We start from the raw sequence: 23750 nt of genomic DNA, 5'->3' as shown, positions 1-23750 counted from the left end.
ATGTCACTAGCAGGTTCTAGTGCAGTCTCACTACCCATGAGGAATTCTAGACAAGTCAATTCATCTATGTCAAATCTAGTGGATATGTGGAAGCCAGAGGCTATCCAGAGAATTTGCTCGATAAAGATATGAAAAAGGTAGAGCAGTCCTTCTCCCAAGAGGATTTATTGAGGAATAGTGGATGGAGAGAGAGAAGAGGAAGGAAACAGACGGGGGATACTAGAGAGGAACCGAGGTTTGCTTTCTCCTTCAAACACAGTCCCATTTTGTGGAGGGATGCAACCCTGGCTGAACTCACTAAACAGAAACCCATTATATCCTTTAGAAGAAGTCACACAATTAAGGATAGGCTCGTAAGGAGTAGGTTTCAGGCTGTTAAGAGCAGCAACTGGCTTAGGAATAGCATCCCTGTTGGCAACTTTCGGTGTGGTACCTGTTCACTGTGTGCAAATAATTCTCAAAAGAAATATGTTGAATTTGGTGGTACGCAACATAGAGTCAAAAGCTTCATTAACTGCAGGAGCACTTATGTAGTGTACCTGTAGCTGTGTGATTGCGGTCGATTCTATGTTGGGAAAACGATCAGGTGTCTCTTTGAAAGAGTTAGACAGGGCCGTTTCTAGGGGCGGGCGGGACGGGCGGCCACCCGGGGCGCTGTCAGAAGCAGGGGGCGCCCTTGAGGTAAAAAAAAAAAAAAAAAAAAATTTGTTAAAGGATCGGGCGGCCGGCCGGCGGCACCCCTCATGCTGAGCCTCCTGAGCGGCCGGCTCAGTGCTGCGCAGCCTGCCTGCGCTGCAGACTGCTGAGTTGTTAGTGTAGCGTGGCCGAGCTCTGTTCGGTCCGGCCCGGGGTACAGGAGCATTTGTTTCTTGTACCCGGCCGGACTGAAAGGAAGTGCACACTAAGTGAGCACTTCCTGTCAGCCGGGTACAGGAAACAAAAGCTCCTGTACCGCGGAGCGAACAGAGCTCGGCCACGCTACATTAGAGGTGACAACATTGACAAGGGGGAGTAGAATGAGACTGAGAGTGACAAGGGAGGGGGGGGGGAGTAGTAGAATGAGAGTGACAAGGGAGGGGGGGGAGTAGTAGAATGAGAGTGACAAGAGGGGGGGGGAGTAGTAGAATGAGAGTGACAAGAGGGGGGGGGGAGTAGTAGAATGAGAGTGACAAGGGAGGGGGGGAGTAGTAGAATGAGAGTGACAAGGGAGGGGGGGGGAGTAGTAGAATGAGAGTGACAAGGGAGGGGGGGGAGTAGTAGAATGAGAGTGACAAGGGAGGGGGGGAGTAGTAGAATGAGAGTGACAAGGGAGGGGGGGGGAGTAGTAGAATGAGAGTGACAAGGGAGGGGGGGAGTAGTAGAATGAGAGTGACAAGGGAGGGGGGGGAGTAGTAGAATGAGAGTGACAAGGGGGGTGGGGGGAGTAGAATAAGAGTGACAAGGGGGGAGAGAAGAGTGACAAGGGAGGGGGGGGAGAGAAGAGTGACAAGGGAGGGGGGGGGAGAAGAGAGTGACAAGGGAGGGGGGGGAGAAGAGAGTGACAAGGGAGGGGGTGGAGAAGAGAGTGACAAGGGAGGGGGGGAGAAGAGAGTGACAAGGGAGGGGGGGAGAAGAGAGTGACAAGGGAGTCCGCAGAGCCAGACTGCAGCCAGAGACCAGATCATCTAATTGTCCTGGTGGTAAGTAGACAATGCAATATGTGTATTATTTAATTGTTTAGTTATTAATACTACATTTTGCGGACCGCACATTGCCGGCACTAAGAGAATATGCCTATTCTTGTCCGTTATTGGGGACAAGAATAGGACATGTACTATTTTTTTTCAGGTTCGGAATTGCGGATCCGGGTCCGCAATTCCGGATCTGATAAGGGGGGGGGCGGGGGTGCCAATTTTTATCTTGCCTAGGGCGGCAAAAATCCTTGCACCGGCCCTGGTCAGACTTACTGACGTCACGCGCCTGATCCTCCCACTAGGCGGCGCAGGCGCGTGACATACAGTGAGTGAGTGAGCGCCGCACTGCCTGCCTGTTACCGCCCGCCCTGAGCCCCTGAGCAGTGCTGATGCCTGCTGTGAGGCGAGTGATGGTCTGGGGGGGAATTAATTACAATGGGGGGATGGGGGTTATTACAATGGGGGGGGGGCATTAATTACAATGGGGGGAATTAATTACAATGGGGGGGCCACTGTGGGAGACATGAAAATGGGGGCCACTGTCACTGTGGGGGACATTAAGTTTAATAAGGATCACTATGGACAATATTTAGAATGGAGGCTGCTGTTGGTGTCATTACTCATTATAACTGTATAATGTCTGATAGGCCTAGTCCTGAGCTGAGTTATATTACCCTGCCCATGCCCTGTATAGTAATGTACCCATCCCTGATACCCCTTAGTTATATTACCCCGCTGGAGTAATATAACTAAGGGGTATCAGGGTACATTATTATACAGGGCAGTGTAATATAACTCAGGACTAGGCCTATCAGACATTATACAGTTATAATGACATCCACAGCAGCCTCCATTCTAAATAATGTCCATAGTGATCCTTATTAAAAATAATGTCCCCCCACAGGCAGGCAGTGCGGGCGGCGGCGCTCACTCACTGTACCTCACGCACTGCGTGACGTACCCGGGGGGGGGGGGGGGGAGTTTTTTTGACACTCACCCTGAGAGAAATTTTACCTAGAAACTGCACTGGAGTTAGAGAACATTTTAATTCTGTGAAAACAGGTAAAGGCTGCCCAAGGTTCATAGAACATGTAAGGAGCGTACATGGAGGTAAAACTGATTGTATTTCCTTCATGGGGCTTGAAACTGTGCCCACCTCTCTGCAGGGGGGGGGTGGACAGACATCGTCTCCTCCTGCAGAGGGAAGCGAGGTGGATCCTGCGTACCCAGGCCCTGGGTGAACTGGGTTTAAATGATAGGAACGATCAAAAAGTTCCTTTTTGTAACTATACATTGTTGCAAATACTTTTATTGGTGTTGCCACACTGTATTGTCTGCTATTTGTTGTTTTTCGCATTGCATGTTTTATTTTTACTTTTGTATGTACCTTTAAGGAAGGCACACCTGTTGTCAATTGTATTGACAACTATCGGTGCCGCTAGTTAAAAAGGTGACGCGCAACATATGCGCCGACGCAGAGCCTGAGGAATTGCTTGATAGCGCGAAACGGCCGTCGCTGCTCTCCTTATGCGTGTTCAGAATTGTCTGCCCCCTGCCTATTGAAATAAAGGACCCGTCTGGTTTGCATCACACTGGTGAGTGCCGCTGCATATTCATTTCTTCGCCACCGTATCTGTGATTATCTCTCTGCTATCAGCAGCGGAGCACCGCCGTTAGTGTGAAGGCTCCGAGTGGCCGAGATACTGCTCCCTGCTGTTTGAAGCTGGACTGTGTTTGTTACTGTGCCGCCCCTGTTTCTTTTTCTTGTTACTAAAATTAATATAATTTTAAAACTATACCACATACCTTATGTATTTGCATTGATATATGATCCTTATTCTCTTACAATACCTCTGATTTTTACTTCCGATGATCGATCATTCATTTTTTAATACACATGCTACTAATATAACAACAGATAGATATAGAACTCCCCTTATGATCTGTGATGTAATTATGGATAGGTAATAGTGTTTAAAAGTTTATCGAACATTCCCATGAATTTAAGCACCCAATTGGCCACTTAGTAAACTGAACTGGACAATCATTTGCGACTGTATTTGTGTTGTGACAGTATTTGCATGGGTTATGTCACCTATTTCAGGCCTTCGGGAGCAGGTTGACTATGGTCAAATATAGGCCATCATACCAATTGTTTATCTGTATACATTTATTTATTGTGTTCCCTTTATAAGGGCTCATGCACGCAAACTTATTTTCTTTCCGTGTCCATTCCGGGGTTTTTTGCGGACCGTATGCGGAACCATCCATTTCAATGGGTCCGTAAAAAAGAAAACGGAAGGTACTCCATGTGCATTCGGTTTCCATATGTCCTTTTTTCTGTTCCCCCAAAAAATGTCTGCATTACGAAAAAGGATAGGACTGTTTTATTAGGGGCCAGCTGTTCCGTTCCGCAAAATACGAATGCACACAGATGTCATCCGTATTTTTGGTGGATCTGTTTTTTGCGCACCGCATAATACATACAGTCGTGTGCATGAGCCCTAACACTATGTATATAGTGTTTGCAAGGTCTGTTCTCACCTTTCAAAAAACTAAATATTTGCGGTTTACGTTTTAAAGCATGTGCCCATGTACAGACATAGCTAATTTCAGAGTCTGAACTAAGAATTTCTAAAGGGAAATTCTAATGACTAATCTTCTGGAATCCCTCATGACCAACACACTAGCAGAGATAAATGCGTTGCAACTGTACATGTTCCTTGTGCCCAATAACATTTGCTTGTATATTTATGGATGAGAACCAACATACATGACATACTGTAAATTAAAAAGGTGTTGACAAAAAAAAACCGGTGTCATGTAATATGATGTAATAGATATCAAGACAATCATAATAGCCCATTAGTGGACCATCAGTGTTACCGGCGATCTATACAGGCCTCTAAACTATAACATATCACAATGCAATTGTCATTATTTTTCATAACTGATGTATGATTGAATGAATTCTTTATCTATATGTAGATAGCCTCTGTTGTGCAGATGTCCTATGGATTGAGTGTCTCAGTGATAACCAACTACTAAAATGAGTTGTAGAATGTGCAACATTGAAATCAAGATTAATGGTAAATATAGTAATACCATTTAGAATTACTTAACACAGAGTAACTGACAGATCTTAGTGAGATGGCCTGCTTTTGTCCACAGCTCCACTGTGGACCAGGAACTCTCCCCAGTAAAGCAAGCAAATAAGGCTGAGTTGCAATATGAGTCCCATGGACAAGAGTGCTGCTGTTCCAAGAAAAAAAAACCTCCCGGGCCAGTGCTCTCCTCTACTGGGCGCAGCAGGTGCAATTATGTCATTGCATTGCACCTGCCTGCTGGGGAGCGCAGGAGCTCACAAATGGTGAAGAAGAGAGCTGATGGCTTCATGCTTCATGCATCATTACATTTAGCTGAAAGTGGAATATTCCTCAGGACCGCAAGACAGCCGCTGAAAATTGGGAGGGTTGGGAGAAATCTTAGGGACCTTTCCTGCATCATTATATTGGTGGCTTTGGGGGAGAAAATCGCATTACAAGTTTGCAACGTGTGTCTTAATAGTGAAGAAATATCTTTTTTGAACATGCATTTCAAATGCAAATACTGCAATATTCCCAAAGTAAGGAAGGACATTTAATTGTTCCTCTGTCTTTAAATGACAGAAAACACACTTGCAATTTTGCTATAACCTTTGCTATGACTTTTCATTTAGGAAAATTGTGAGTTTTCATTAGACCGACCTCATAATAAAATGTCTGGAATACGGAACAGTTCAAAGTGAAAGACCCAGGCCTCATCCTCCCAAAACCAGAATGTGGGTAGTAGCAGAAGCAGCCATCCATGCAGTATTAATAGTGGTAGGTCACAGTCCTCTCTGGCTTCCAAAAGGCACAACATTATTATTCAGGACATAGAGTAGGAGAATGTGGACTGGATTGATCACTCCTCCTCTCAGTCACAGCAGGATGATGTGGAGACCACCTCTAAGTGCCTTGGAGCCAGGGGCCACAGCATTCCTCCTGCTCCTTCTCTTTGCAGCCCCAGAAAAGCCTTTCAGTTTGCATCCTCTCTGTCTCTGCCCCCTCCTAGTGGTACTCCTTTTTTTCCTAAGAAGATGGAACAAAACCCCACCACAAACTATGGCAGATAGTCTAGAGAGTCTTCCTGTTGATTACTTGTGTGAGAGTAGTCAGCATTTGGACTGCCAGGAGGTGGAGGTTCAGGTAGAGGCAGGGGACCCAATGCAAAGCTGTGTTGGTAGTAGTGGTGATAGCACTTGTAGCACAGTAGTGGTGGTAGGGATAGTGGTAGCGACAGTGGCACTCTGGGCAAATACAGAGCAGGGAATCGGGAGGGGGGCAAGGAGCCCACCATGACATCTGACAGTCTGATAAAATTCGCAGGGAAGGTGAGGACTATAATGATGATTGTGTGCTTGACAGAACCTTGGAACCATATTGGGGTGCTGAGGAAGAGGGTAGTGGCCAGAGTTGCAGTATATGGCCAAAGCCAGGTCTGCTTCTATTGTGGTCAGCTTGGGTGCTGTGGTAAACTTGTGATGCTACTGATATTGTGGGCGCAGGCTCAAAACATCCCAGACCTAGCCCAAGCTCAGCTACTGTTAGCGCTCTGTTACAGTTTTTCTCCACATGGCCGGAACACAAAACCACAGCTGTGTGCACGATCTGTAGGATTAAAATAAGCCGTAGGTGTTCAAACACAAACATAGGTACCAGGGCTCTATTGCAGCACATGAGGCGGCATCACCAGATCCTGTGGGAAAATAGAATTGGCTAGCATTCTCAAACAGAACAAGTCTGTCCTTTTTATCATGGTCTTCTTTGTGGCTTCTGTCCTAGTCATCATCATCAGCTGCTTCTCTTCTGGGCAATTGTGAGACATTCATAAGAGAATGTGTGCCCAGGAGAAAACCTTTCTTGACCAGCAATTAGACTATGTGCAAGCTGAACTCCCATACGGCTACGTTGCTGTTGGTTCAATTGTTCAGCTACTGAGTTGTGGTAAATATGGTGCATATCTGTGACTTTGCCTAAATTTCATTTTTCTGGGCTCTGGCCCAAGCGGTGTGGTGGGACTGACTCATAGCCTGGCAAGCATTATTGCTATATGCAAAGTTTGACTTGTCGGTCCTATATGCAAAAATTGAATTGACGATTCGCAAGTGTGGTGCACTTTCGCACCTTTGCCTATGTGAAAAATTTGACTTGTTGGTCCTATATACAAAGTGTAACCCTCTTTGGTCTGCAAATGTGGCAAATTTCTGTGCCTTAGCCTAAATGAAAATTTTCTGGGCTCTGACCCAAGCGTTGTGGTGTGACTCTTGGTGTGTGTATGTCAAATGAGCAGGCATTCTGAATGTGCTTAAAAGGGTTATCTCTCCCCTGAAATGCCCTCCCATATGCCCAGGGCACACAATGTACTTACCTTGCTCCCCAGCAGCCGCGATGCTCAGGAGGCTTGTTAACTTCACCGCCGGCCATTGGCTGCCCCTCTGGACACTGGATGTTTTCATCTGCGTGACAGGGAGATGTAGCGGCGGCCGTGCAGGCTTCAGAAGCGATGTGGGTGCCGGGGAGCAAGGTGCGAGTTAAGTACATTGTGTGTGAGGGGCCCAGGCATATGGGGGTGCATTTCAGGGGTTGAATAACACCTTTAAACATGATCTGTCCCCATTAAGGCCTCATCTTTGGATGCTTGGTCGCCCGTCAAGCCACAGTTTTTTTTCCCATAACACTGTTTGTGTTTAAACTTCATCTGTCCCAGATAAGGAACATTTTTTGGAAGCTTTGTAATATAAAAAAAGAATAACATATTCGACAGTGCAGTGTGTTTTTAAACATGCTGCTTGTTAACCCCATCAAACGTGTTTACCCTTAGCTATGTACCGTATGTCACTGTCAGTCGGACATTATTTGCTACTGCTGTCATTGCATTTAGGACCTTAGCGGGGGTGGGGGAGAAGAAAAAAAGTAAAATTATAACTTTCTGGGCAATTGAAGCAACTCTGGTTCAAGCATAATTAGTTCGGGTCTAAACCAAACTTTTTGAAATATTCGGCGAATAATTATTTATTGATTTTTTCTTTCTCTCTCGGAGTTGCCCTCCCTCTTTGTGAATTTGTGGGTCTTTCATTGATTTTCCTGTTTCTGTATATTCTTGAAAATGAATGAAATGTAATAAAATTTAATTGGTAATCTGCCCAATGAAGCAATAATAATAATAAGGATTTTTGAAGGAAATATTTACTTTTTTATTGAGATGCCCTACTAAACTCTTAAGGCTTCAAACTCCATTCTAAAAAATGGAATGTTAATGCATAAAAAAGTTCAATAATGTATATGAGCTGGAGCCATTCTTAAGGGTCATCTGTCATCACTTACCGGTAGATCAGTGCTTGTTTGCAGAGTCTGATTATATCTCCAGTATCTCCATATGTGTCAGAAATCAGAAAAAAAAGGCTTTTTATAATATACAAATTACCCCCTAGTGCAATGAGGACAGTGCCATTCCACCTCATTGCAGTTGGCTCCGCTCCCTGTCTGCCACGCCATGCTCCCAGCACTGTAATAGTCTTGTGGGAATATATTTGGCACAAGTGCAATAAAGGGATGGAGATTGCCCATCTGCTCCGCCAGTCTCCATCACTTTATTGCGCATGTGCGAATGCACTTTCGTGAGACTTCAGGGCAGGCATGAATATATTTTCATTTCCTGGCCTGTCTGTCACTGCTGCTCTTGTCCAGAACCTTGGTTTCAGTCCCCAGCTTGTTTACTTTCGGCTGTGGTATGAATAGGGTCATTTGGGGGAATGCAACTGATTGGCCTCAGCAATGATGTAGCAGCACGTAACTCAGCAGGTCTGTACCACTTGGGAACACGTCAGGCAAGTCATTTGCTGCAGTGGCACATGTGACCCTTTCCATACCATGGCCTGAAGTAAGCCAAAGACTAGAAAATCAAGGAATAGAGCCAGGAAGCTGGAGCAGCAGGTAGCAGTTAAGTATGATTCTTCCGTTAGGTACAGTACCACATGCTAGAGGGCTTAATTAAAAAGGGAACAAATTCTGGAAAACCACTTTAAAGTGGAGACTAGTAGCCAGGGAGACCCTTTATAAAAACTAAAATTTTGTTAAATTGGCAGAACAAGGGAAGGGTCTCCAAACCCCTGTCTGCCACTCCAAAAGAGTAGATGACTAGATGAGGTGGACAAATGGCCATGGATGCATTCAGCTATCTTCATTGTAGTTTTATAGGAGACGTGAAATACTTGGTTGCCTCAGCAATCCTTATAAATTGGAATGGAGAGCAGTGCATCTATGGTTTTTTCCTTTTTTCAGAGGGATATCATATTTTCCCCCCTATAAGACATACCTGCTGCCCATAAGATGCACCTAGGTTTTAGAGGAGGAAAATAATAAAAAAATATTTTTCATCAGACCCCCAATCAGATCCCCAATTTTAAACAGACCTCAGCTCAGACACCCAATGTTAATCAGACTTCAGCTCAGACCCCCCCAGTCAGACCTCCAATATTAATCAGACCTCAGATCAGACTCCCAATGTTAATTAAACCCTTAATCAGACCTCATATCAGAAGTCCAATGTTAATAAGACCCCCAAACAGACCTCTGATCAGAACCCCAACGTTAATAAGACCTCGAATCAGATCTCAGATCAGCCAAAAATAAATAAATAATTAAAGCCACATCTCCTGATCCAGACACCGCTGCTGCTTCTAAAATCCAGTGCTCTTCCTGCCGTGCTGTGACCTGATGTCGCATAGTGTAAGGTCACAGAGCACGCCGACATCCTCATGTTGTGTGCAGGTCACAGCACAGCATGCGGTGGCAGATGAAGACCAGGCGGCGGTGAGTACAGACCTGTACAGGGAGCGCTGTATTCACCGCTCCTCAGTCCTGCTGTACTAATGAGCGCTTCCATAATGGAAATGCTCAGTAGTATTTGCACCATAAGATGCACTGAAATTCTCCCCCCACTTTTGGGGGTAAAAAGTGCGTATTATATGGCGAACAATAGGGTAAATGTTATTAGACAGTTCACTCATTTTCACCTAGTCAGGTGAATTTGTCTACCTGCATTATATGCTGGAATTCACAGCTGCTGTACTTTTTCCCTGCCCATTCATTCATTTCTGTCTCCACCCACCACCCCCGTATACGAACAGACGTACACATAGTCAGTGGAAAAGAAAAACGATTAGTCATTCATCCATTCTGCAAAGCTTTCCACGAGAAATGGGTGGGACCGACAGTTCTGTCAATAGCAGATAAAATGGTATGTTGTCAATATGTGATCATTCAGAGTTCAATTTTGAGTGAACATCAGAAGAGTTTTCAGAGAGATGGGGAAAGTGTTATTATACTGCATGCATTTGCTGGCATTAACTGCTCTCTTACATGCAGCTTTACCAAGCATTCATCGGTGTCGAGAAATTCAGAAATTGGCAAAAAAGATCAGTCAATTTGCCAATAAAACCGTAAGTATAAACTTCAAATGACTGCATTCACTGCTACTTTCATGCTGTGATTGTATAAATCTAATGCCACATTACTGTTTCTCTTCCTGTAGTACCCGCATTCATTTCATACACCTATGGATGTAAAGGTAAGATATATGTAATGATCCTGAATTGTAGGTATTATTGCTATTTTCACTGATATTATATTCTTATAGCAGTATCTCTTCGTGTGGTGGTGGAAATGCGAATGTTATAAAGTTCATTATAGTCATAGTTGCCATCTAATTATATCTAAATTTGAATTATTCATAAATAATATTGATTTGTTAAAAATGTATTAATAGTTCTAGGTTTCGGGATCCCACATAGACTTTGAGATCCCCTAAAAATGTTTTATTAAGAACAACCAATGTTGGGTTCCCAAAGCATTCCAAGAATTAATATGAAAGTCCCAAAGTTATAAGTTTTCAAAATAGGTGTGCATCTATATAGGCAGTATATTAAATATGACTCTTTCATATAATTCTATTATATTTCAAGCAAAAATAATTTTTTAGACCTTTTTTAAAAATTCTTATAGAATTATACTAGACTATGAGTCATTACCATAATCTGTCACCGCCTACAAGGGTGACGGGTGATGATGAAAGAGAGTCAAAAGGTCTTTGTCCTTTAGTTATGCTTTTCAAGAATAGATGTTAAGATAAAATAGAAGAAACTGTAATAAGCTTAACTTTATTTAACAGGATTTCCTAATCTGAGACTCCTTTCAATTGAATTGAAATATTTAATTTTGAACAAAAGAAATATAACAGAAAGCTGCCAAGGAATATGAGACTGATTATAACCAAATATTTAATCTGTAATTGCTATAATTATTAGGGGAAGTGAAAAGTATTCCAAAGACAACAGGTGCCAAATCTTACCTTGTCAGGGGAAATACGTATATCAATTTAGTTACAGCCTTTGCCCCAGTCTAAAGTAGAGCAATGTGCCACATACAGAGAACAGTGGAGTTTGGTTTCTGCTTGTAGTGATCACACAAAAAACAAAACAGAAACATGTGTAATGACTAATACAGTTTTCTCGCAGACACATGCAATAAACAAAACCGCAAACACCAACCATGTGCACAAGAAGTTATTTTTTTTCAAAAAGAAGATATTCAAATAGGATGTCAGATGCTCACATTAACCACAAAACATAAACCTGTTCTAGCGATATATGACATGACTAAACACGCTATGTGCAGAGGGGTTTCTGAAGATGAACATCTGTCTACAACTCATAATTTATGGTAATATACACATAATATTTGTAGTTGCATGATTAAAAAATAGAACAAAAAATACAGTGAAGGTGCAGCTACCCATTAGATCTTAGCTCTAATTTATTTCAGTGCAGGATAAGAACTGATATGGTTGGTTTGAATGTAGGATTCTGTGAATGTACATACAGTAGGTATTTTTTTTGGAGTGTCAAATAGGGGTTGGCTAGGAAAAATAGGCCAACTTTATTTTGTTTTGTTCAAGACACATCAGGATGCAGAACATATGACATGTCATTCGTTTCTGGAGATGGGTCATTCAGGGATTGCCACATTTGGAGTCCCTTCCTATTATAGGGCAATTGTATTTGCCTTAAATAAGTTATTGCCTTCCTCTGGATCAATAGGTTGGATTTAATAGGCTTGTGTCTTTTTACAACATTATCAACTATGCATAAAGTGCAGAAACCTTCTATTGTACTATATGTCTCAATGCAGTTTAGATCCTGGCCCATGTCTATAGATGGGTTACCTACAGTTCACTCATAGATCTGTATGGCCCTATATATGTACAGACCCCCTTAAAGTAGGAGCTTCAAAAACATGGCCTAGAGAACAAGCTGAGGCACACAGTATACTGCAGTATCTGCACATTTTGTGATGATTTTTACCCTAAGAGAACTACTTAATATTGTCTATATTTGTGTAATATATGCATATTTCACTTCAGTAGCATTCATTCCAGGATGACAATATCAGACAGACTGATGAAACTTTTAGGGTTCGAGCACACGGTCAGGTTTCTGCATGACGTTCTGGAAACCACAACCAGGAGTGAATAACTTTGCATTTTCTCTCTTTTTATGATCCATTCCCGATTTTAGCTTCCAAAACTACATGCAGAAACTTGACCGCGTGGCCGTACCCTTAGTGTACCTGCACATGGGCACAGGTTAACTTACAGCTGATCTGCTCAAATTTCCATGAGGATTTGGTTTTTGGTGTGGAGTACATGCATTAAAATTGTGAAATCCACACAAAAGATCTGCAAACATTGACATGCTGTGGATTTCTAAATCCACATGGCAGGTCAATTTCTGCATGGAAAAAAGATGCAAAGTGTACATGAGATTTGTGTAGTGTCATAAACTTTGCTGGTACTGTACTACGCTGAAGTCATTCCGCATGGGGATCGGCACAGAAAATACGTGTGTATTGAGCGAAGTGTGCAGATGGCCTTAGGGAATAACCATTTGATTACTTGAGAAGAGGGGAGTTGGAGACTGAGACCGAGAGTGAGAAAGAGACAGACACCAAAAGTCAGAGACAGAGTTAGAAACCGAGAGTGAGAGAGACAGAAATGCCAAGACTGAGACAGAGAGAGACCTTGACATCATTGCCAAAAATATAAACATAAACCAAACGATAATTTCCTGATTGAATGTTGTTGTTTTTTATGAATTTCCAATCAAGCAATGTTCTTCTTGACTGAACGGATACTATTACTCTAGAGTCTAGATGTGATGGCTAACCTCCGGCACTCCAGCTGTGGTAAAACTCTGAGTCCCAAGATGTACATTTGCTTGGCAGTTCTCAGAACATCATAGAAATGAATGGAGCATGGTGGGAGTAGTAGTTTCACCACAGCTGGAGTGCCAGAGGTTAGCCATCACTGACTGTCTCAATATGACTAAAAATATGGAATGTTATCTAATATTATTTCCTTTGGGCTAGGGTCCCACCACATTTCTTAAAGTTATACTGCTAAGAAGGGATACAACTATATGCAAGCACTAGAATTTGCCAAATGGATTAACCAAAAAGGGTATACAGTTGGCATTTAATTGCATACAATACCTCTGCAATCTCTACTAAAATGTAAATGCACAAGACAGTATAAAACCCATGGTCAGATACATGACTATATATATGTCTCTGTATTGTTACTATAACCATTAATTCTTCACAGCTAGTTAGAAGGAGTCTGCATGGTCAAAACTGCTAACAGCCCTAGCCCTGGCAGCATCATTGTGAAAAAATACTTTTAAAGCAGCATGCGCTACTCCTGTAGTAGTGCATGCTGCCCCAAAAGTGATCCCTCATGTTCTCTGCACTAAGCGACTCCACAACCTGTTCCCCTCTGCTCCGATTGACAGCTATAGTGTCCAACCAGGAGACCACTACAGCCATCTTCAGAGAAGAGGGGAGGGGTTGTAGTGCATCTCGCTGCAGAAAGCCTTGAGCAATTCAGCATATGAGACATATGAGAGCTTTCAGGACACTTTTTTTTTTCACAAGGCTGCTACTAATAAAAGCATCAATAAAGTAATCTATAGCCAGCTACCTACCTAATACTTAATCAAGGTTTAAAACTGCTGACAAACTCCCTTTATTTATACGAACATAAAATAAATAAAAACATATTCAATTATTTCATTTTCTAGTCATTGTTGCAATACTTTATAAATAGGATATATTTTTATTGAATTCTTTATGACAATACTTTACAACAATACAGGTGACATAAAAAATCCCCACTGTTGTAATACATTTCAAGAAAATGTGTATTTTGCATCAGTTATTGTATTGCTCCAGTGTATATTAAATGTAAAAAAGTTGAAAACTGTACAAGTAGCCTTGGTTAAAAATATATAACTTTTTTGTGCATACAGCTCTTATGTGACCTTAAGCAGTAAAATTATGGTTGCAAAAGTGCACATAGCCTTTAATCTGGAAAGGCCTACTCTTATTGATGTTTATAGTGGTAAGTCTTTTTTTTAAGATAAAGTATAGATGTTGATCAATGTAATTTACCGTATTTTTCGCCGTATAAGACGCACCGGCGTATAAGACGCACCTAGGTTTTTGGGGAGGAAAATAAGAAAAAAAATATTTTTAACCAAAAGGTGTGCTGTGGGTTTGGAACTAGGTGGTCTGTGGATGGCACTATTACTGGGGATCTGTGGATGACGGACACTGTTATGGGGGGATCTGTGGATGACGGACACTGTTATGGGGGGATCTGTGGATGACTGACACTGTTATGGGGGATCTGTGGATGACGGACACTGTTATGGGGGGATCTGTGGATGACGGACACTGTTATGGGGGGAACTGTGGATGACGGACACTGTTATGGGGGGAACTGTGGATGACGGACACTGTTATGGGGGAACTGTGGATGACGGACACTGTTATGGGGGGAACTGTGGATGACAGACACTGTTATGGGGGGATCTGTGGCTGGCACTGTTACAGGGGGGGGATCTGTGGATGGCACTGTTATACATGTGTCATCCACAGAGCCTCCCAGCCCATAACTGTGCCATCCACAGATCCCCCGCCGCTCCAGTATACTAATATAATATGTCTTATTCAATTAATAGTTATTAAATATGCCTCTTTATTCCTAATAGTACCTTAAATCCTAAGCGCTTCAGTACAATGCCGGCAGGCCGGGCAGCCGGCGTGGCGCGTCACTCACTGACGTCACTTGCCTGCGCCGCCTGCTTCATTCATAAAGTAGGCGGCGCAGGCACGTGACATCAGGGAGTTACGCTGCCGCCCGCCCGGCCTGCATTGTACGGATGCGCTTAGGATTAAAGGTACTATTAGGCATAAAGGGGCATATTTAATAACCATTAATTGAATATGACATATTTTATTAGTACACCGGAGCGGCGGGGCGGGCCTTTAGTACAGTGACTGCACCGCCCCGCCGCTATTGCCGGCCCCAGCTCCTCCTCCCAGTCCCTCCCCGAGTCCCCGCTCGCTTTACATCGCTGCCAGCGATGTAAAACTGACTGCATTTGCCGTATAAGACGCAGGGGCATTTTCCCCCCATTTTGGGGGAAGAAAAAGTGCGTCTTATACGGCGAAAAATACGGTAAAAGGCATTCCCATCTTAAAAAATGCTGGCAAATCAATAGGATATGCTGAAATATGATCAGGTGGGGTCTGACCTCTAAGACCCATGCTGATCCCGAAAACATAGGAAAAAAAGAGGCAGCACTTCGGTAAATCAGTTGTATAGGGAAATGGCACACTACAATTGCAGTTGTATTTTAGGTTCCTGTGCAGCAAATGGAGAAGAGGGCCTTTATGTGTGAAAAAGGTTTTCGGTATGGCCACCCTTAGTACACACAAATCTCCGATGGCAAATCCACAGTATATCCATTTTATAAGGACGTACCCTAAAAGAGCTGAATTGTTTGTCTAGGGCTACAGCTCCTTCATTTAGAGGATTATTTAGGATTGAACTACCATCAAGCAGGATTGATGACATATCCTACTGACCAATTCTAGTTGTGGGAAAACCTCAGATAATGTAGTGTTCATTTTAGGATTACACCATTTACAAGCACTGATACACTACTAAAATTTCCTGCCATCAACTTGTAAATGTGTAGCCAACAGGTTGTCGTGTAGCGGCCTGTAGTCTGCTGATGGGATACTTAAATGAAAAGGTGTTCCCCTCCTATGCCACTGAAGGTGACCTTCCTGTTCCTAGCCTGTGTCAGGCATCTAGGCTGGTCAAAGCTTGCACAGAGGGCAAATCCCTAGCACTAAATATTGCTTTAATGGCCACAAAATGTAATTTGTGCAAGGTATTCTATTGCCGTGCACATAAATAGCCCAGATATGTGTATGACTCACGTATTTGGTGGTTTTGTTGCTCACTTTTGATTTCCTTGCTGCTTTCCCTGCCCATGGTCAACAACAGGAGATACTTTGTGCGTTTGACTTTCTTTCAATATTCCCATACATACAGCATTGTACTTTCATATACCTCCATCAGCTATTTTTTGCTTGTTTGGTATGAAGCAGATGCTGGTTCAAGTGGAAATATATGCCATGATGCACATATTTCCACCTCAGTTACTGTAAAATAATCTCATAAAACAGAACTTGTGGTTTGCAAGGGCTTTACAGCTTTCATAGTGTCAATGTTCCCCAGAGAATGCAAATGCAATAGCTGACAAAACTCATCGGACTGAACAGCAATTAAAAAAAATCTTGATAAGCAAACCAATGAATGTCATATCTGAATGCTTTGCATTGGAATGAACTGAGGCATGATGTCAGGTATATCCCTTAGCTTATAGTTGTGGGGAAGTCCCGGCACACCCCCTCATTGACTCTTTCACATAAAATAATAATCATTTTATATATATATATATATATATATATATATATATAATTTTTTCTAAAGGGCAAAGTGTTTTTTTGTAAATGTCCGAAAATACATATGGAGAGTGTTAGCATATCATGTATACATTTCTATATATAAACCCATGTTTAGTCCATAGCCAACAATGGGATACTTCATGAATGCAATTCTATTCAGTACCATGTAAAAGTTTTAGGCAGGTGTGGAAAAAATACTGTACCGTAAGAATGCTTTTCAAAATAGTCAATAGATTGTTTTTTTTAGCACATAACAAAATGCTAAGTGAATGAACAAAATAGAAAAGTAAATTAAATCAATATTTGGCATGACCACCTTTTCCTTTAAAAACAGCATCAGTCCTTCTAGGTATACTTGCGCAAATTTTTTGAAGAAACTCAGCAGGGAGGTTGCTCCAAATATCTTGGAGAACTAACCACAGATCTTCTGTGGATGTAGGCTTCCGTAAATCCTTCTGTCTCTTCGTTTAATCCCAGACAGACTCTGATGTTGAGATCAGGGCTGTGTGGGGGCCATATGGCCACTTCCAGGACAGCTTGTTCTTTTTTACACTGAAGATAGTTCTTAATCTTAATGACATTGGCTGTATGTTTGGGGTCATTGTCCAGCTGCAGAATAAATTTGGAGCCACTCAGACAACTCCCTGGTGGTATTGTGTAATGGAAAAGTATCTGCCTATGTTTCTCAGCATTGAGGACACAATTAATCCTGACCAAACCGACAACTCCATTTGCTGAAAAGCAGTCCCAAACTTGCAAAGAACCTCCACCATGGTTCCATTGTGTCTTCAGACACCCATTATTGTACTGCTCTCCAGCCCTTTAGTGAAGAAACTGCTTTGATACAGCAAAATATTGAAATTTTTTAATCCAGAGCATATGCTGCCATTTTTCGCACACCATTTTCTATGTTTTTGCGCATATTTGAGTTGCTTGGCCTTGTTTTCACTAATTCCAATTATACATTTTACTTAGAACTAAACATTTTTTATTAGAATTTTTTGTTCTCTGTTTCAATTAGTAGTATACTGTCTGCTTTCACCAGCATGCTCGGTAAAATAGTTCCACCTGCTGTAGAAACATGATATAGTAAGTATAGAAATGTAACTGAATGTGCTACTATAGACAATAAAAGGGAATGGTAACTACACGCAATTTACCGGTAAATGTAATATAACAAGTATAGTGTATGGGTATGTGCTAATTTGCAAAAGAAAACATTTTTCTCTTTTAGAATCAGACTCACCAAGAGTACTTTTTGCCTTAAAGGAGTTATCCAACCTCTATGATGACCCCCCCCCCCCCCCCCAATGCCCTGGCTCCTCATATAGATTATACTGCGTCATCCGCGATGCTATGGAGGCTCATCTCCGTCGCGGCCTGCTATTGGCTGCTCCCCCTATCGCCAGATGTTTTGATCCACGCGATGGGGAGATGGCCATGCAGGGATCAGAAGCAGCGCGGGTGTTGGGGAGCGGGGTAAGTATAACCTATATGAGGGGGTCATTATAGGGGTTGGATAACCCCTTTAACCATGGGAGCTAGAAATACTGACAGCCTCCCTGGTTGTAAGCAACCATGTTTTATTCTGAAATACTGGTGCATTTCAAAGTAGACATCTTTTCAAAAGGAGCCATGTACAGTGAGAAGAGACACAGGAGCAGCTACTAGTTGGTGTAACCCAGCTTGGCTTGATTGACATGTCTCTTCCTATACGAGTACAGTGAGGGACCTGTCAACTAAGTATAGCCAGAGAGGAAGAAACAGGAAAGTTGCCCCCCCTGTGATTCTTCTCCCCAGTCCCAGCTCATCTTTGAAACCATGGGGGAGATTTATAAAGACTGCCAGTTCCTATGCTACTCTGGATCCCTGGTGCTTTGGAACCAGATGTCCCTAATTTATTAAGAGGAAAATGCATCTTATTAACAGCAATAACCTTTTTAAATGGTTGGATGTGTGCCTCATTTGGGCTCCCTTATAATTAGCTAGAGGAAAGTGCTTTAAAGAGGACCTTTCACTAGTTTAAAAACTAAAAACTAACTATATCAGTGGGCAGAGAGCGGCGCCCAGGGGTCCCCCTGCACTTACTAGTATGTCTGGGCGCCGCTCCGTTCGCCCGGTATAGGCTCCGGTGTCTGCAGCTCCCTCTGTTGTACTTGACGGAGTTTTTGTATTAGGGTTGTCCCTTGCTGCAGCGCTGGCCAATCGTAGCGCACAGCTCATAGCCTGGGACTCCCATGGAGCGGCGTCCCAGACGTAAGTGCAGGGGGACCCCTGGACGCCGCTCTCTGCCCACAGATATAGTTAGTTTTTTGTTTTTAAACTAGTGAAAGGTCCTCTTTAAGGCTCCTTCACATGTGTTTCACATGTATAGAAGGAGAATAATTTAAATAATGGAAGAGCCATTTCCATCAAATGATGAAAACCTTACCTGATGGTCCACACTGATTAACATTTTCTGGGTTACATTTGTATATGTATATAAGTCAGGAGGGGAATTTATATTGGCAAATTTAGCATTCTTGAGTCCGTTACAGTTCCACATAGTTGCAACCCAGCTTTCCCAGGACCCAGAAAGGCAAATCTACCTTGCTATGGAACTATTTATGAGTGAAGAGGGGTTTATCTTGGTAGATTTAGTATTCTGCAGCCTGTATTACAGCGCCACATGGTGGTAACCCAACTTTTGCAGACCCCCAAAAGGCAAATATGCCTAAGCTATGACACTATTTAGGAATGAGGAGAGGTATTTATCTTGGTAGATTTAGTATTCTACATTTAGTTGGTTGTTCTTGTGTTTTGATTATGGGTTTAGTTGCCCTTGAATGGTGTTTGTGTGACATTTTGTATTTTTTTAAGTCTTATAGAGAAGATAATGGAAACAAATGAATAGAAAAAAACACAACTAGAGTATACTGGGTTTTGACAATAGCTCCACTGACCCGAAAAACACTAAATGCATCTGCATGTAGACCTTTCAATGTCAGCATGAGCGCACGATGTCATTGGTTGCTATGACGCTGTGCGCTTCATGCAGCCGCTCCTGTACAGTAATACACTAGTACGGTGTCATTGGTTGCTATGACGCCGTGCGCTTCATGCAGCCGCTCCTGTACAGTAATACACTAGTATAGTGTATTACTGTACAGGAGCGGCTGCATGAAGCGCACGGCGTCATAGCAACCAATGACACCATGCGCTCATGCTGTCAGGAGGAATCCCGGCTGGGTTTCCACGGTCCGCTCTCGGCCGCGGAACACGGCCGTGTGCATGAGGCCTAACTACCCGTTAGGCCTCATGCATTTTTGTCTTACCGATAACAGTATGATGGTGTTAACCAAGCTCTATACCACAAAAGCCAACATTTCTAAGAAGTAGGCTAACAAGTAGGAGTAAATGGCTGTATTCCTCAGGTTGTGGCTGTGTTTTTAGAAGTTGTTCTGGGTGCATAGCTGGCCGTCAGGCTTTATAACAATTACTATGCCTCCATCTAATATTCTTTATCTTATGGGGTCATTTATCAAACTGGCGTAAAGTAGAACTGGCTTAGCTGCCCATGGCAACCAATCAGATTCCACCTTTCATTTTTGTCAGCTCCTTTGGAAAATGAAAGGTTGATTCTGATTGGTTGCTATGGACATCTAAGCCAGTTATACTTTACACCAGTTTATTCTCAGATGACAAAAGTGAGCTTCATAAATACCTTGTGTTGAGAGCATGCATGCTGTGTTTGTGGCTGTGCTTTCATTATATACTGTACATGAATCTAGTTCTCATATATCATAATTCAAGTACTTCTGTTTCTTCTGATTTTTAGGAAGAGTGCCTAGACACAGCATTAATGTGCTTTCGATCACAGACTCCAAAATTACATGTAGCTACAGGAAAAAACCAAGCAGAGCTTGACAGCTGTATAAGAAAAGTGAAGTTTAGTAAACCCCATGACCGTGAGGTGAGTTTATTTTTCTAACAAAATACATGTATAATTCAGTTATAATGAACTGTAACCGCTGGTATTAAGATGCAAAACAATGGGGAGATTTATCAATGGATTTACATCAGTTTTCAGAAAAAGGGAACATGGGCTACAGCATTGTGCTGAGCATGACTTGCGTCTTAATGGAGATATAGTGGTGCAAGGCTCGAGTAGTCACCCGTTCCTGAGTTATTTCGTCTATTGTATAGTTGACACTATTTGCTATACAATGCAATTGATTATATATTTCCATAATTAATATCAATCTAACTCTTTCATGACATGATAGATACCCTTTACCCTTAAACAAGGATATCTTATACTAAAATATACATTTTCATCTTAACAGAATGTGTAAATCTTTATAACCAGTAAGATAACAATGGCACATTGAAATTTTGCTTTAATAATTGTCTATGCCATTTTTTTCACTCAATATAAAAGCATTTAGAGGGATAAGTTAAAGGAGTTATCCAAACCTCTAATACCCCTCCAGCAATGCGCGGCCCCTCATACAGAGAATACTTACCTGGTCCCCGACACCTGTGTCCTTCCGGATCCCTCCACGGCCGTCTCTGCATCTCCTCTTCGTGCAGATCACAACATCTGGTGACGGAAGGTAGCCAATAGCAACAGTGACCTGCCCCCTTAAGTCAAGTGTGACATCACGTGGAGGGATCTGAAAGGACACAGATGCTGGGGACCAGGTAAGTATTCTCTGTATGAGGGGCCCGGGTATTGTGTGAGGGGGGGTTACATGTTTGGATAACCCCTTTAATAATAATTTAAAATATATAAACATAGCAAGACTTTATTACAGTCAGGAATGCAAAGGTTGCAGTCACACCCGGGCCCTAGTGTCCATAGTTCCCTATCTATGATATAAATATAATAACATAAAATATATATATTATAAAAGTTGGATGGTGCATAAAAGAATATGTAATTAGTAAAGAAATCTCGTGCAGTCATTAATCAATCAGATCCTAACTTTTTACCATATTCACAAGACAGTTTTAGACAAATAAAAAGGTTCATTAAAAACATTTTTCATGGTTATTAAAAATGTATGAATGTCATACCTTTTTTTTGGAATATCCGAACCCCTACAATGCCCTTAGAATATATTATACACCCCCACAGTGCCCCCAGTATAAATAATAGCAACACTATTGCTCCCAGTATCTATAATGGCCCCTCTGTGGTGCCCCCAGTGTCTATAATGCCCTCATTGTGGCCCAAGTATATAAGGTCCCCCCCCACAATGTTCCCTGTATATAAAATGCCCCCTCTAGTGCCCTCCAGTATAAATATCCCCCTAATAGTATCCTCCAGTATAAATATTGCCCCCAATAGTGCCTTCTGTTCTGCTGGGTCCAAAAAAAGTACTCACCACATCCACTTGAACGTGAAGGGGATGCTGGCTGTGCACTGGAGGGGGCAAGAACTGACATCACAACTCTGGGAGAGTCCGATCCTGCTCCCTCCGGTTCAAGTGGATAAAGTGAGTATTATTATTTATTTATTTTCATTTTAACCCCTGAAAGGAATTTTTACTAATTTTTAATGTCAGACAGGTGCACTCCTGTCTAAATAGCTGTTAAAAACAGGCCTATTGATTTTAATGGGGTTCGCATGGCTGTGAAAACAGACAAAAATAGGACATGTTCTATTTTTTATGGCTGCTATTTACTGGCTGTTAAAAAATGGCCATGTGAATAGGCCCATTGTCTTCTAATAACTCTGAAAACGGCTCTGTGATTGATGTTTTTCCAATTTGTGTAAATGTAGCCTAACTATTCCATAATAATGAAGATGTCAAATATAATTAATATGTATTTCATTTCAGGGGTGCACTTCATGTTCTAACTACACCAAAGAGAGCCCAGAAGAATTTCTGAATAAAATGGAGCTACTGTTGCAGAAGGTCAGCAAAAGAGGATGCCACAGCTTAAAGGGGCTGTCCACGTTAAATAAAAACTCGAGCAACACACATAAATGATCTAAAATAACAAAAGAAGCCATACTCACTCTTCTGTCGCTTCCAGAACTTCTCTCCACTCCTCCCTTCTGCTGATTTCAACTTCCTTGCTGCAGCCGATCAGTCGCCTGAACAGTACACAGAGCGTCACCGCTGCAGCCAGGAGAACAAACAGCAACGTGGAGGACCGAAGCGCAGAGTATTGATACTTTTGTTAATTTAGAGGAGCTGTCTGAGTTTTTATTTAATTAGGACAACCTTCTTAATATTAATATCCATTTTGTGCTATGTATAGTATAATATTCATGCTGCAAGCATTAACATATGTATGTTTCCCTTTTATCCACAGATTGTTAGTAAATCTTAAACCTACAAATTAACAGCGGAGCTCATACCTCTCTTTGAAAAAATGCAACATCAGTCATTCAGCCATTAGCCTACAAAGACCTAACCATTTGAAAAGAAAACGATCCGTCATACTTGTTCTTGTGGAACTTAAACAACCCCCCAAATCCAGATCTTCGGGATATTACTAGTTTACAATAGTTCTCGGAGCCCATAAATATCAGGTTTATTTAAAAGTGTCACGTACATGAATTCTACACAGTGTTCTCGGGCCTGTACTCTTGTCCACGGCGTACAGCCTTATTGCAGTTTTAATGTAAATGTCCACTGTACATGGATTTTTAATACCAGTTGTTCCTAGAGTTGCTTATAAATAAGTATTTATAAGGAATAATAATGTATTCCTTAGTTTTCATTGCATGTAAAATGTGCAATCAATAATTAGCAAATGTGACTTTAGTAGCTACCAGGTATGGAAATAATCATGTGCAGTAGGATGTATAGCTTTCATATTGGTATATGTATGTATATATATATATATATATATATATATATATATATATATTAGAACACAATTCAGTCATCCCATAACACTATACTGTATTTAGAATATATATGGGCCTATATATTATGGGGCACATGTACTAATCCTATAGATGGCGTAAATACCATAACACCATATTTATCACAGCATCTGCTAAAATCTCAGCACATCTTTATAGGGTCCCCTGCACTGATGTACTATATAGAGCTTTTAGCAAAGCTAATGGGCGCAGGCAGGAACTCTGCATAGCCCATCACTGTTTTCCGCTCCA

General features: G+C 42.0%; 2 protein-coding genes across 4 annotated transcripts in view; one reads left to right on the top strand and one right to left on the bottom strand.

Moving 5' to 3' along the window:
- LOC122922795 (cyclic AMP-responsive element-binding protein 5-like) overlaps positions 1-11210 on the bottom strand; it is a 62176-nt gene extending 50966 nt beyond the window's left edge. For both annotated transcript variants that reach the window (XM_044273568.1, XM_044273630.1), the window contains exon 1: positions 11106-11210. The gene's annotated coding sequence lies outside the window, so the exon portion shown is untranslated. The remainder of the gene's footprint in view (positions 1-11105) is intronic.
- LOC122922935 (interleukin-21-like) lies at positions 9962-23498 on the top strand. 2 transcript variants are annotated; one of them, XM_044273808.1, is made up of 6 exons: positions 9962-9995; positions 10124-10197; positions 10290-10325; positions 20451-20585; positions 22459-22536; positions 22940-23498. In XM_044273808.1, exons 3-6 carry the CDS (start codon positions 10314-10316, stop codon positions 22955-22957), a joined length of 243 nt encoding a protein of 80 aa, XP_044129743.1. In that variant the 5' UTR covers positions 9962-9995; positions 10124-10197; positions 10290-10313; the 3' UTR covers positions 22958-23498. The 2 variants fall into 2 exon arrangements, with proteins under 2 accessions (XP_044129743.1, XP_044129678.1); XM_044273743.1 differs by lacking the exon at positions 9962-9995 and having other exon boundaries at positions 10074-10197.
- Positions 23499-23750: the final 252 nt, after the last annotated feature.

Source organism: Bufo gargarizans, chromosome 1 (genome assembly GCF_014858855.1).
Source record: "Bufo gargarizans isolate SCDJY-AF-19 chromosome 1, ASM1485885v1, whole genome shotgun sequence".
Lineage (NCBI taxonomy): Eukaryota > Metazoa > Chordata > Amphibia > Anura > Bufonidae > Bufo > Bufo gargarizans.
This window is presented reverse-complemented; position numbering and strand designations above follow the sequence as displayed.

What these genes read in the sequence shown, in the direction of transcription:
- LOC122922935 (XM_044273743.1), top strand. Translation starts at nt 10,087, where the DNA reads ATGCATTTGCTGGCATTAACTGCTCTCTTACATGCAGCTTTACCAAGC. An exon ending in ATACACCTATGGATGTAAAG is followed by an intron (nt 10,326 to 20,450) that starts GTAAGATATATG and finishes TCTGATTTTTAG; the next exon opens with GAAGAGTGCCTAGACACAGC. An exon ending in GTAAACCCCATGACCGTGAG is followed by an intron (nt 20,586 to 22,458) that starts GTGAGTTTATTT and finishes ATTTCATTTCAG; the next exon opens with GGGTGCACTTCATGTTCTAA.